The 14,327-nt window shown below is 46.8% G+C and overlaps 1 protein-coding gene across 2 annotated transcripts in view; it reads left to right on the top strand.

Annotated features, from left to right (window-relative positions):
* The window catches only part of LOC134997274 (antizyme inhibitor 2-like), a 152,396-nt gene extending 139,688 nt beyond the window's left edge, over positions 1-12,708 (top strand). For both annotated transcript variants that reach the window (XM_063951262.1, XM_063951263.1), the window contains exons 8-9: positions 7,065-7,183; positions 12,464-12,708. In XM_063951262.1, coding sequence (XP_063807332.1) covers positions 7,065-7,183; positions 12,464-12,706 — 362 coding nt within the window. In that variant the 3' untranslated portion in view covers positions 12,707-12,708. The remainder of the gene's footprint in view (positions 1-7,064; positions 7,184-12,463) is intronic.
* The last annotated feature ends 1,619 nt before the right edge of the window (positions 12,709-14,327 follow it).

Here is a 14,327-nt window from a genome sequence, read left to right as displayed (position 1 = left end):
CAGAAAATGTGGAGAAGATGATGTTCATTAAAATGAATTATAATCAATTCCTCCGCGGAGACATTGACCAGCAGCAATTGCCTCCACAAAGTACACAGGGAGCTGAGATGGTGGATTCCAGTGGGGACGAATTGATAATCTGTGAGGAGGGGGATGTACACGGTGATATATCGGAGGGTGAAGATGAGGTGGACATCTTGCCTCTGTAGAGCCAGTTTGTGCAAGGAGAGATTAATTGCTTCTTTTTTGGGGGGGGTCCAAACCAACCCGTCATATCAGTCACAGTCGTGTGGCAGACCCTGTCACTGAAATGATGGGTTGGTTAAAGTGTGCATGTCCTGTTTTGTTTATACAACATAAGGGTGGGTGGGAGGGCCCAAGGATAATTCCATCTTGCACCTCTTTTTTTCTTTTCTTTTTCTTTGCATCATGTGCTGATTGGGGAGGGTTTTTTGGAAGGGACATCCTGCGTGACACTGCAGTGCCACTCCTAGATGGGCCCGGTGTTTGTGTCGGCCACTAGGGTCGCTAATCTTACTCACACAGCTACCTCATTGCGCCTCTTTTTTTCTTTGCGTCATGTGCTGTTTGGGGAGGGTTTTTTGGAAGGGACATCCTGCGTGACACTGCAGTGCCACTCCTAGATGGGCCCGGTGTTTGTGTCGGCCACTAGGGTCGCTAATCTTACTCACACAGTCAGCTATCTCATTGCGCCTCTTTTTTTCTTTGCGTCATGTGCTGTTTGGGGAGGGTTTTTTGGAAGGGCCATCCTGCGTGACACTGCAGTGCCACTCCTAGATGGGCCCGGTGTTTGTGTCGGCCACTAGGGTCGCTAATCTTACTCACACAGCTACCTCATTGCGCCTCTTTTTTTCTTTGCGTCATGTGCTGTTTGGGGAGGGTTTTTTGGAAGGGCCATCCTGCGTGACACTGCAGTGCCACTCCTAGATGGGCCCGGTGTTTGTGTCGGCCACTAGGGTCGCTAATCTTACTCACACAGCTACCTCATTGCGCCTCTTTTTTTCTTTGCGTCATGTGCTGTTTGGGGAGGGTTTTTTGGAAGGGACATCCTGCGTGACACTGCAGTGCCACTCCTAGATGGGCCCGGTGTTTGTGTCGGCCACTAGGGTCGCTTATCTTACTCACACAGCGACCTCGGTGCAAATTTTAGGACTAAAAATAATATTGTGAGGTGTGAGGTATTCAGAATAGACTGAAAATGAGTGTAAATTATGGTTTTTGAGGTTAATAATACTTTGGGATCAAAATGACCCCCAAATTCTATGATTTAAGCTGTTTTTTAGTGTTTTTGGAAAAAAACACCCGAATCCAAAACACACCCGAATCCGACAAAAATAATTCGGTGAGGTTTTGCCAAAACGCGTTCGAACCCAAAACACGGCCGCGGAACCGAACCCAAAACCAAAACACAAAACCCGAAAAATTTCAGGCGCTCATCTCTAGTGAATATCCAGGCTTTTGTATTGTTAGGCAAACGTTTTTAATATTATTGTTATTACTGTTTTTAAACTTATTATGCTTGCTTGTTTTGCCAGGTCCGCTCACATGCCGCACTGCTTGACAACACGGAAGCCGGACTCACACAACAGGAGCGCAAGCCAAGGGTTGCCTAGCAACCACGTCTTGCGTAACCCGGAAGTGAGACCCCGGGTGTGAATCAGCAGCAGCGGCTGCGGACGCCGGCAACAGGTGAGTTCTGGCATCAGGTATATAAATGTTCTTTGTGTGTATGTCCTGTTTGTTTTGGTGGGTCCTGACAAAGGGGCGCATGCCCCGAAACATGTTGATCACAGCACCTTAATTAAAGTTTTTCTGCAACGAGTCCCTGGAGTGCCGTGCCTATTGTATGGGTATATATATATATATATATATATAGTGATGTGCACCGGACATTTTTCGGGTTTTGTGTTTTGGTTTTGGATTCGGACGCGTTTTTGGCAAAACCTCCCTGAAATTTTTTTGTCGGATTCGGGTGTGTTTTGGATTCGGGTGTTTTTTACAAAAAACCCTCAAAAACAGCTTAAATCATAGAATTTGGGGGCAATTTTGATTCCATAGTAATATTAACCTCAATAACCATAATTTCCACTCATTTCCAGTCTATTCTGAACACCTCACACCTCACAATATTACTTTTAGTCCTAAAATTTGCACCGAGGTCGCTGGATGACTAAGCTAAGTGACCCAAGTGGCCGACACAAACACCTGGCCCATCTAGGAGTGGCACTGCAGTGTCAGACAGGATGGCAGATTAAAAAAATTGTCCCCAAACAGCACATGATGCAAAGAAAAAAAGAGGCGCAATGAGGTAGCTGTGTGACTAAGCTAAGCGACCCAAGTGGCCGACACAAACACCTGGCCCATCTAGGAGTGGCACTGCAGTGTCCGACAGGATGGCAGATTAAAAAAATTGTCCCCAAACAGCACATGATGCAAAGAAAAAAAGAGACGCAATGAGGTAGCTGTGTGACTAAGCTAAGCGACCCAAATGGCCGACACAAACACCTGGCCCATCTAGGAGTGGCACTGCAGTTTTCTAGCAGGAGGATGACTGCTTCCATCCTCAGGTGAAGCTGAACCACTAGCCTTGAACATAGGCCAGGGCCTCAGCCGTTCCTTGCCACTCCGTGTCATAAATGGCACATTGGCAAGTTTACGCTTCTTCTCAGATGATTTTGATTTAGATTTTTGGGTCATTTTACTGAGCTTTATTTTTTTGGATTTTACATGCTCTCTACTATAACATTGTGCATCGGCCTTGGCAGACGACGTTGATGGCATTTCATCGTCTCGGCCATGACTAGTGGCAGCAGCTTCAGCACGAGGTGGAAGTGGATCTTGATCTTTCCCTATTTTACCCTCCACATTTTTGTTCTCCATTTTTTAATGTGTGGAATTATATGCCAGTAATAGATCAACGTATAATACTGGTGGTCACTGGTCAGCAAAACTCTGCACTGTACTCCTCCTATATAATACTGCTGGTCCCCAGTCCCCACAATAAAGCAGTGTGAGCACAGATATATGCAGCACACTGAGCACAGATATGGATGTTTTTCAGGCAGACAGCGTATAATACTGGTGGTCACTGGTCAGCAAAACTCTGCACTGTACTCCTCCTATTTAATACTGCTGGTCCCCAGTCCCCACAATAAAGCAGTGTGAGCACAGATATATGCAGCACACTGAGCACAGATATGGAGCGTTTTTCAGGCAGACAACGTATAATACTGGTGGTCACTGGTCAGCAAAACTCTGCACTGTGCTCCTCCTATAATACTGCTGGTCCCCAGAATAAAGATATTTGCACTGCAGCCCCCTGAAACAAAGTGAGAGGACGCCAGCCACGTCCTCTCACTATCATTTCCAATGCACGAATGAAAAATGGCGGCGACGCGCGGCTTTATATAGAATCCGAATCTTGCGAGAATCCGACAGCGGGATGATGACGTTCGGGCGCGCTCGGGTTAACCGAGCAAGGCGGGAGGATCCGAGTATGCCTCGGAACCGTGTAAAATGGGTGAAGTTCGGGGGGGTTCGGATTCCGAGGAACCGAACCTGCTCATCTCTAATATATATATATATATATATATATATATATATATTACTACAGTATATGTGTACACCAGACTATTCTCTCACATTATACTTTCAATTTGACAATTATGGGTTTTGTTTTGGAGTATAGTGAATTTTTGGGGGAACAAACTGCAAATTCTGGTACTCATATTCTCTGTGTACAACCCAAGGGTGGACTGGAATGGAAAACCAACCTAGGAAATTTATGTAAGCAGCCTTAATAGGGGTGGGGTCAGTTGAGGGGGTGGGTCTGTCTAGAGGGGTGCAGAACCCTCCTCATAGGGCCTGATTCTGAGTTGGATGCAGTTGCGGCCTTTCTTGCATCTTCTGCAGTTGCGCCTGGACTTCATGCTAATGCCGCTACTATGCCTGTCCCCGGTGTACAAATCCATGCACCTTAATATGCAGGGACTGAGACAACCATTTTCAGTGTCTACAGGTGCTGCAATCATGCTTTGTGCCTTATTAGATGCCACCATCGCTCGCACCACTTACACTTTTACCGGCTCTATGCAAGGTGCAGATCATCCATCTGAGGATGGCCTCCAATGTGAGCAATTCAGTGTCTCTATATGCAACCACTTTTAGCAACGCATCCATACGTTACATCTGCAACTGATTATCCAGCCCCCTTTAACCGCCTAGGAATGCAAAAATAAGTTTCTAATACACTTCTTGGTGCGTGTGTCTGAATGTTTACAGCAACTGTGTATGAACACTATCGGGTCATATAAGCAGATGAAAAACAGCACAAGAAAAAAACACACACATTGGCCCCAACAGAAGAAAAAATAAATTGGCCCCCGACAGAACCCCCCCCCCCCCCACATTATCCTCAACAGAAAGAAAACGTTGGTCCCCACAAAAAAATAGAACACATTGGCCTCAATAGGCAATAATAAAACACATTAGCCCCACAGGGGAAAAAAATTAAACACATTGGCCTCCACGGGAAATATACAAACACATTGACCCCTGACATGAAAAAACAACACACAGACCCCCACAGCAAACAATATAACACATTGGCCCCCACAAGCAAAAAAATAAAACACATTGGCCTCTAAAAAAAACAATAAAAGATATTGGCCCCCACAGGAAAAAAACCTCATTGGCCTCAATAGGGAAAATATAAAACACATTGCCCCTATAGGAAATAAAAGCACATATACCCCATGACAGGGGAGGGGGGACAAGCACATTATCCCCCACAGAAAACAATAAAACACATTGGTCCTCACAGAAAATAATAAAAAAAATATTGCCCCCTAAGGAAAATAAACAAACACATTGACCAACAACAGGAAACAAAAAAACACATTAGCCTACAAATGAGGGAACAGGATGGATGCAGGAGTAATGTGTAGCAGGAAGCAGGCTGGGCGTAGTATTAGTGCGGAGCAGGGGGCAGGTTGGGTGTAGTACTGGGAAGTACGGACAGGATGGGATTAGCAGTGTTGATCAGGGGCGCAGAATGTGAAAGCAGAGGGCAGGCTGGGAGAAGTAGTGGTGGAAAAAAGGGTAAAGATGGGTGTAGTAGTTGTAATCAGGGAGATGGCTACGAGTAGTAGAGGGAAGTAGGTGGCAAGCTGGTAGTAGTGGTAATGAGGATCATAGGGTAGGATGAGAGTGGTAGTGGTGGGGAGCAGGGGCAGGATGGGAGTAGTAATGATAGGGGGCAGGATGGGTGCAGTAGAGGTGGTAGCAGTGGGCAGGATGGGAGAAAAAGTGGTAGTGGGGCATGATGGGAGCAGTAGTGATGGCAAGAAGTGGGCAGGCCGAGAGTGGAAGGGACTCTGAGGGAATTAGATAAAGCTCAACAAGAATCTTACCTCCTCCCGGCAGTTTCCGAGTCCCAGATGCCATCGATCCCATGGACAGCGCTGACAGGCTTCCGGTGTCCATCTCTAGATTAAGGGGAGACACTGAGGCTGCATGGCCCAGACCCACCACAGCCAGGCGATTGGATCACACAAGTGACCCCAAGCCACTTCAGTCTCCACAGTACAGCACACTGACACTGAACTGCGCAAACCAATGAAGCAGTAAATACCTGCACACGTTCAGAGTAAAGACTGCTAGAGATTGACTATACAGGAAAAACCCCATCAAATTACTTCAGTGGGACTATGGAAAGTGGTCAAGTCTATTTTAACAGTAATAAAAATTCAAGTTTGACTTTTACTGTACCGCCTACTAAGAAATGTAGGGAAAGTCACCACATACAGTTCAGAACCCTGATAAAAAAAACATCAGGTTCTGCATCTTTGTGCTGGGGATAAGGTCATTAGGTCGACACCACTTAGGTCGACAGTCATTTGGTCGATCACTGTTGGTCGACATGCATTAGGTCGTCAGGGTCACTAGGTCGACATGGTCATTAGGTCGATATGTACTAGGTCGACAGTTCAAAAGGTCAACATGAGTTTTAAAAAATAAAATAAAATTTTTTGGACTTTTTCATAGTTTACGATCCACGTGGACTACAATTGGGAACGGTAACCTGTGCTGAGCGCAGCGATATGGCGAGCAAAGTGAGCCATGCGAGGGGACACGGTGCACTAATTGGAGTTCCCGGTCACTTTACGAAGAAAACGACACCAAAATAAACAAAAAAAGGCATGTCGACCTTTTGGCTTGTCGACCCAGTACATGTCGGCCTAGTGACCTAATGCATGTCGACCAATAGTGGTCGACCTAAGTTGTGTCGACCCAATGACCCATACCCTTGTGTTGTTATATGATCATGGAAGTATTTAGACTTCTAATACCCGAGCACTCAGACATCAGCACTGGGTACACTGATATCAGTATCGGATGCTGGAATAACAGAACCAGTCTGTGGGATTGTCCCGCTGTCGCACCCGCGGGCAGCAGTGTCCCATGGTGGGGGGGCAGTTGGGAGGCTCCTGCACCCGCTGAACCTCAGACCCCCCCCACTTCTCCGTACAAGCAGCACTGCACCTCCCCGACCTCACTTTCACTGCACCCTAACTTCACCCACTTCTTCCTGATCTCTCTATCTCTGTGCCCCCTTCTCCTCCTTTACACCATGATCAGTTTCATAATAGTAAATGTTGCTAAACAAACTCGCATATGCATGTGTGGGACATAGAACTGGGCAATTGTTACTTACATTTAACAGCCCGTTCAGATTGGTATTATCAGCTAATTGATCTAAGGGCCCGATTCAGCATGAAAAATCGACATGCGGGGGATGGGGGGGGGGGGGGGGGGGGACGCCCAGCACAGGGTAAGTCCACTCTGCATGTCGGATCCAGCCCCCCGCACACATGCGAAAGCACGGCGGTGATGCTTTTGCATGTTTACGGTAGCCTTCTGCCTATGCAGCCTAGCTGTGACCCGCCATGTTTCAGGTCCCCTGTACTACAGTACTACAATGTTACCCTACAGTACATGTCATGAATACAGAGCAGTAAGCTGAACCAATTCTTATCCTACAGCAGCAGATGGGAAGGACAGAAGAGAACTCTCCTATTATCTGAACGATGGTCTGTTTGGCTCATTTCTATCCTCTATAATATACAAAAAAGAAATTCGCCCTGTACCAGTAGTGGAAAAGGTAAGTGATCACATATTCCTGATCTACTGTGCGTGGGAATAGTCTGGGACAGTACTATTGGTAAATTTGTCCAAATGAAACTAATAAATGATGCAAATAGAGTATATACTGTGGGGGTTATTCAGAGATGGAGGCAGATCTTGCAAGACCACCCAGCATACAGTATGTGTGGCGTCGCCGCGCAATGTGTTCGCAATTTAATTGCCAATATATCGATTAGAGGAAGATCACTGTCTGCGACATTTTTTGTCATGGAGCCAAAAATGGTCCGGACATGCCTGCATTGTTCGGACCATGCCCACCAAATGCCGCGTCGACGCCCCCCTCCCCCTGACGGCCGCTGCTGCGCTGTCAATCACCTTGCAGACGCGCATGCGCATGGGCAGAACCAATGGATGCGGCCGCTGCATGCGAACCCAGCGGCTGCGCCCATCTCTGAATAACCCCCTGTATGTGCAATTTCATAAGGTATTGTCATGGTTACACAAGAAAATGCATCCATCAAATATGGAGGAGGCTTGTTTGATAAGTAAAATGTTTATTTACTACTGATACAGTGTACTCAAGTGCATAAATGAAAATAGTTGTAATGGGTGTGGTATGATCTGCCGACATTTATCATGTCAATAGTCATCAGTTCGATATGAATATGTCAACATGGTTGAACTGTTGACATTCAGCATGTCAATAGTGACCATTTCAACATGCCCCCTTCTACAGTTTAGTGTTCTCCCTCCAGCTTCATCTCCCACCATCTGAGTAGTAAAAGAGTATTTAACAGAAATTACTGCTCCAGGTCCTACATGCTGAGAGGAACTCAGAACACCCCCTGCCGCCCGTCGGACATCAAAGCTGCCGCTGATAGCACCCCCCACCCCCATCGCTGGAGAATGGGTAGGGGCCCTAGTGCATTGCTTTGCCAAGGGGCCTACACTGCTGTTAAGACAGTCCTGGCCATGTATATATTTAAAGCCTGGACTGTTAGGGTGCCATGAGGACCATATTTGGGAATCTCTGCCTTAATCCCAACCCTCACCTTTAGTGCTTAACCCTAACACCCCACCCCTCCCCACAGCCTAACCATACCTTCCCCCGAAGCCTAACCCTAACAATGGAATCCTCAGACTGTTGACATTTCACATGGAGACATTTCAGATGTCAAACTTATGACCATGTTGACCATTTGGGGTCATGAATATGGTGACTGTCAACAGTTTGACTGTGTCAACATTCTCATGTCAACATTTGGGCATCAACATTATGAATGTTGACATGGTAACTGTTAACCATTTTACCAGATGCCCAGTGAAATAACAAGTCCCAATAATCTTGCATACAGTATATGAAAACAGACACTGCCAAACAATATGGCTGCTAAAAGCAGTTAGGTATGAGGAATAGTGGTTACTGGAAAGCTCGTATGCACTCAAGGGCTGGTGTTGGTTTTCGGGATGTCCAATTTAGGAACAGCAGTGCTGGATTACTAGATGTCCAGCATAGAAACACTGCTTCCAGTTTACAGAATCTTGCTGGGGAGTTCAATTGGGCACGGTATCCAAATTAAAGAAAATGGTTGTGTTGATTAAAACCCCTGGATTTCCCTGACCTCAATGCTGTCTCACCCTAGTGACAGGATACTGCACGACACATATGGCTTACACAGGAATAATCTGTTTGTACAGAGCGCCTTCTAGCTGCAGCTGCTGCCAGTGGCCACCAGGGTGAGAGCATGTGAGTGACAGCGAGGGCATATTTGCCTACTCTCCTGAAATGGCCAGGAGGGACCCGAAAATCGGATGGCGCTCCCAGTCCCCCGGAAGAGTGGGCAAGTCTTCTGGATGAGCGCCACCCACCCGCACCCCCTGCATCTCCTAGCAACCACCCCCACTAAGGTGTCCAAAGTGGAAGTCCAAAGACACAATACGCATCATCCTGGCCCTGTGTCCTCCCATATGCTCTGTCCTCCATAGGCCTGCTGTGTTTTAGGGGCTCAGTGCTGATCTGTCAGGGGGCTCTGCTCGCTGCCCCCCAAAAATTATATATTTTAAATTAATATTTTGTGCTGTATCATCATCCCAGGTCAGTACACATCCAGGGACTGCTGCTGTGGGCATCCCTCTAGGCCCTACTGGCTGTGGGAGAACATACCATTTCATTTCGGATCTTATCAATCTTGTCCTTGAAATAGGACGCAAGTACTTGCACACTGATAGTGGCTGGTGGATTCGGTGAGGGAGGGATAAGAAGTGATTTAAATGTATGTATTAAAATGTCGCTTGGGGTTAGAGGCTTGAGCAGAGATGAGAGATTGGAAATATGTTTGTTTGGCAGTGTCCAGAGTGTTACGATAAGAGTGGTACATGGTCTTATATGTGAGAAAGTCACTTGAACTACAAGATTTACGCCATTGATGTTCTACTTTACATGAGAGTTTTTGTAGGTGTCTTGTGTATTTAGAGTGCCATGGTTGACATCTAAGTCTACGTGGAGTGTGATGAGTAGCTGGAGACACTTCATCGAGTGCTGTTTCTAGAGTAGTCTCAGGAGAGGTGAATGTAGAAATTGGTGAGAGCAGTGGTTGCAGAGAGGTAGACAGTTCTTGAAAATTAATAGCGTTAATATTTCTGCGGGTTTGAGGAGGATTGGAGGTCTTCAGGGACATTGAGTTTGAAGTAATGGAGGAGAGCATGTAGGTGATAAGGTTGTGATCTGAGTGTGGGAAGGGAGGGTTAGTGAGTTCAGAAACAGAGCATAGTCTGGTGAATACAAGATCAAGGCAGTGGCCCTCCTGATGAGTAGGGGAGTCAGTCCATTGGGAGAGACCAAGAGAGGAGGTTAGAGAGAGAAGTTTGGAGGCATGTGGAGATTGTTGGACTGTCAATAGCGATATTGAAATCACCCATAATGATGGTGAAGATGTCAGAGGATAAGAAGTGAAGCAGCCAAGCATAAAAATCTTCCAGAAACTTTTTGGGTTGCCCAGGTGGGCGATAGATACTGTAGCTGCAACACGCAGAGAGTGATAGTTGATGTGAGAAGGACCTGGAAGAAGTGAGGTATAGGTGTGTGTGTGGACGGGAGGAACGACACTGACGGCTATTAAATTGTTCATTTTATCGCGATAATTAAAGGACGCACATTGTTGCTATTCAATTGTTTTGGGCACCCTTTAATTATCATGCTTGTCACACCCAGTTATACAGGGTTTAGTCGCCCAAAGCAAACAGCCGACTTATCAAACATTTCAGCTGCAGCCTCTGGAAGTGCGAACTGAAATGTGACTGATGTGGCTAATGGGCGTCTGATCGGAGCACCATTTGAATAGCTCCGATAGACACCAATTAGTAAAAGCAAACTCACCAACAATTGAATAGCCCCCACTGAGTTTAAACACTTTGAGCAGTTTTTAAAATCTGCTGATTCGTAAATAAACCCCATTGAAGTAAACCTCAAGGCATGAGTTGTAGCTGCTGATTAGTTCTGTACAAATGGTGGCTTATGCCAGGGGGTAGTCAACCTGTAGGACTCCAGCTGCTGAGAAACCATTCATCCCAGCATGCCCTGTCACAGTTTTAGCATGATTAAACATCAACTAATTATCAGAGTTAGCAGAGTGGGCCTGGTATTACTCTGAACCAATAGAGGAGGGGACCCGCATGCAGCCTCCGTTGTGGGCCCCCTCCTCTACTGTGCATGCGCAGGTCTCTGGGAACATGGCGCCCGCACCTTGTTCCCAGGAACATCATGCGCGGGCGCAAATCACTCGGAGATGGATGCATGGCCATTTTACAAGTGATTTGTGTCTGCGGTACTCCGGAGGGGTAAGTATAATATATGGGTGCAGGGTGTCCAGTGTGGGCCCCCCTGGACCCAGGGGCCGTGTGCACCGCACACATTGCACCCATTATAGAAACGCCTATGCTCTGAACCCTCTGAAGAGTACTAGTGTTGAGTGCTGGGTTGGGCATCAGATGTGCGAGTGGTGGTTAGTCCACACAGGAGGCAACTCAGCCAGGTCTTATTATTAACCAGGTGGAACACAGGTGGCTTGGACGTGTTATTGGTATGCTAACTGCAGTCTGGAGCAAATAGGTGTGCTGGGCATTGTAGTGCACTGGATGATAACTGAGCATACGCCCTGGTGGTGCATAGTGGTGTGCTCCTAAATATAAGCAATGGTGGTACAGGGTAACAGGGAGACCTGTGGGGCCTTTTATGGCTCGGTAGCACAGCCTTTCAGCATGGACCATGAGGACCAAGACACCCGGAGAAGAGTATGTCGGAGGTCAGACCTTCTGAAGAGCTCTGGTGGGTCCTAGAGGCAATCAGCTCTTACCTTAGTGGATAGAGGCAGGTCAGATTGCTCCTCGTCCAACAAAACTCCAACAAAACTGTGTCAGGGCATGCTGGGATGTGTAGCTCCACCTCAGCTAGAGTGCCATTTTGCCTTACCCTAGTAAGTGCAGGTTGCCTATCCCTAGTTTATACTATGAATAAATACTGTAGGCCCCTTAACACTTGCCTGGTGTGGTTGCATGAGATGCAACCACACCAGGCTGTGATTTCCCTGACATGGTCACATCTGATGTGACCTGTCAGAAAGCTCACTGTGTGGCCTCAGGAAGATAATCTTCCTGGAGTTGCCGCTCTCAGAGGGACCTCAGGTCCCTCTGCTTCCTGGTTCTTCCACCCCATCCCCCTCAGGGCCTGCCATGCTACCTATCGCTGCAGATTGGCCAGCTTGGCAGCACCCACCACCCAGCAGCTGCAGACATTAGCAACCGCTGGGGAAATGTAAAATAAAAACAGCCCTCACCTTTCCTGAGGAGCCCACAGAGGCTGCAGAGAGGATCACATGCCGGGAAACTGAAGTTGTGATGGTCAGTATGTTCCGACCATCGATGTTTGTAATAATTTTTTTTTTAAATATAAAATTGTATTGGATATTGGATATACTTTAAATAAATGTTCTTAACCTAATTCAGTCATTTAAAAAAGAATATTACAATTTCTGAGAGGTTTTTGGAAAAAATAGTACAGTAAGTAATAATAAAAATTAGTACTGCCATTATCCCCCCAAAAAACTTTATTCCAAGCACTAATTTAAGTGTTACTTAATGTTACAGAAGTCCTTATAAACGTGCAGGGAGGTACATTTTTTTGTGTCTAGGGGGGAGTATGAGGCGTTGAAAATGTATTTCTGTTAATTAGTATTAGTGACGCCCAATCATGGGATAAGTTATTTTACTACAATGATGTTCTATAATTGTCCCCCTGTAGGACATTCTTCCATCAGCAGAACTCTTCCCCAGCAAACTGTGGGGTCCGTGCTGTACAGAGAAGGATGTGATCCTGAAAGAGGTTGATCTACCAGAGCTGGAAATGGGGGACTGGATCATATTCCAGAATGTGGGAGCTTACTACAGCGCCATTTCCACTATTTTCAATGGGTTCCTTCCTCCGACTGTGCACTATATTGTCTGCAAAGACAAATGGATGCTTTCTGAGAAAAAAATAAAGTAAAGTGGAGAACTATATGTCTGTAGGCTTTTTTTACCTGTACTATATTTAGCTAAAAATATTTAGGACATGCGGTCAGGCCCGGCGCTACCTGCTCAGCAAAGGTATGCAAAGCAGGGAGGCGCCAGGCTGGAGAGGAGCTCTCCCTGCTCTACATCTCTGCTGATGTCCTTACAGCTGCTGGCTTCTGCGCCTGTCACACTGTGTAAAAGGTAGCGGCCCCGGCAGCCTGAAGCCTCTCCCTGTGAAAGCATCAGTGTTCCAACTGAGAAGGGGGTGGAGCGTCTCATGATTGAGGGGTGGGGCCACATGGGACTGAGGGGCAGAGCTGCACGGGACCAGGCTGCTATAGATCCAGACAAACTGTTAGGTAAGTGGATGAAAAAGAGAGAGAGAGAAAGTGTGTGTGTGTATGTGTGTGTGTTTGTGTGCGTGGACGTGGCATAATGTGTATAAGTGGCACTTCTTTGGGCATTATGCATAAGCGGCGCCGCTACTGGGGGCATTATGTATAAGCGACACCACTGCTGGTGGCATTATGTTTAAGCAGCGCCACTACTCAGGGTAATATTTATAAGCAGCACCACTACTGGGGGCATTATGCATAAGTGGTGCTACTACTGGAGGAATTATGTGTATAAGCATCACTACTACACGGGGCGTTATGTGTATAAGCGTCACTACTACAGGTGGCGTTATGTGTATAAGCGGCACTACTACGGGGGGCATTATGTGTATAAGCATCACTACTACAAGGGGCGTTATGTGTATAAGCATCACTACTACAAGCGGTGTTATGTGAATAAGCGGCACTACTACAATGGGCGTTATGTGTATAAGTTGCACTACTACTGGGGGCATCATGTGAATAAGCGGCACTACTACTGGGGGCATACTGTGTATAAGCAGCAGTACTACAGGGGGCATTATGTGTATAAGCATCACTACTACAGGGGGCATTATGTGTATAATCATCACTACTATAGGGGGCGTTATGTGTATAATCATTACTACTAGACGTTTTGTGTATAAGCAGCACTTAAAACTTAAAAATGTAAAATAATGGCGTACACTGCAAGCAGCCATATGACTCGGCTTACGCCTAGTGTCTCCCTACCTCTAGTGTGCAGTATGATCACATCCAGTGGTTTGTTGAGTGTGACTGGGCCACAGCATGAGGCTGCCCCCGAACCCAGTCTCTGAAGTATATGGTAACAGAATAATAATCAAGGTGGCATAAGAAAATAATAATAATACCACATAATGTGAGTGGGCGATCGCTTGTGCAGCCCTGCTATGCTAAAAAAGTTTCCTGCAAAACAAGACCAGGGTTAGACTTACTCACCCTGTGCGACGGATACAGCGACGAAGGTTCCGGAATTGACGTCAGACATCCGCCCTTCAAACGCCTCGACACACCTGCGTTCGTCTCACCACGCTTGAAAAATGGTCAGTTGACACCCCCAGGAACGCCTCCCGCCTGTCAGTTTTCTTGCAATCGCCACTGCGATCACTTTTTCCGCTGGCAGCGTCGCTGCCTGGTGGCGACCATCGCTGGGCAACGATGCGTGTGCGCAATGCGGCCTCAGCGCATGCCCAGTTTCGACTTGTTTGCACCGCTGTG

Source organism: Pseudophryne corroboree, chromosome 2 (assembly GCF_028390025.1).
Source record: "Pseudophryne corroboree isolate aPseCor3 chromosome 2, aPseCor3.hap2, whole genome shotgun sequence".
NCBI classification, from domain to species: Eukaryota; Metazoa; Chordata; class Amphibia; order Anura; family Myobatrachidae; genus Pseudophryne; species Pseudophryne corroboree.
Note: the sequence above shows the minus strand (reverse complement) of the source record. Positions and strands in the feature narration are given on the sequence as shown.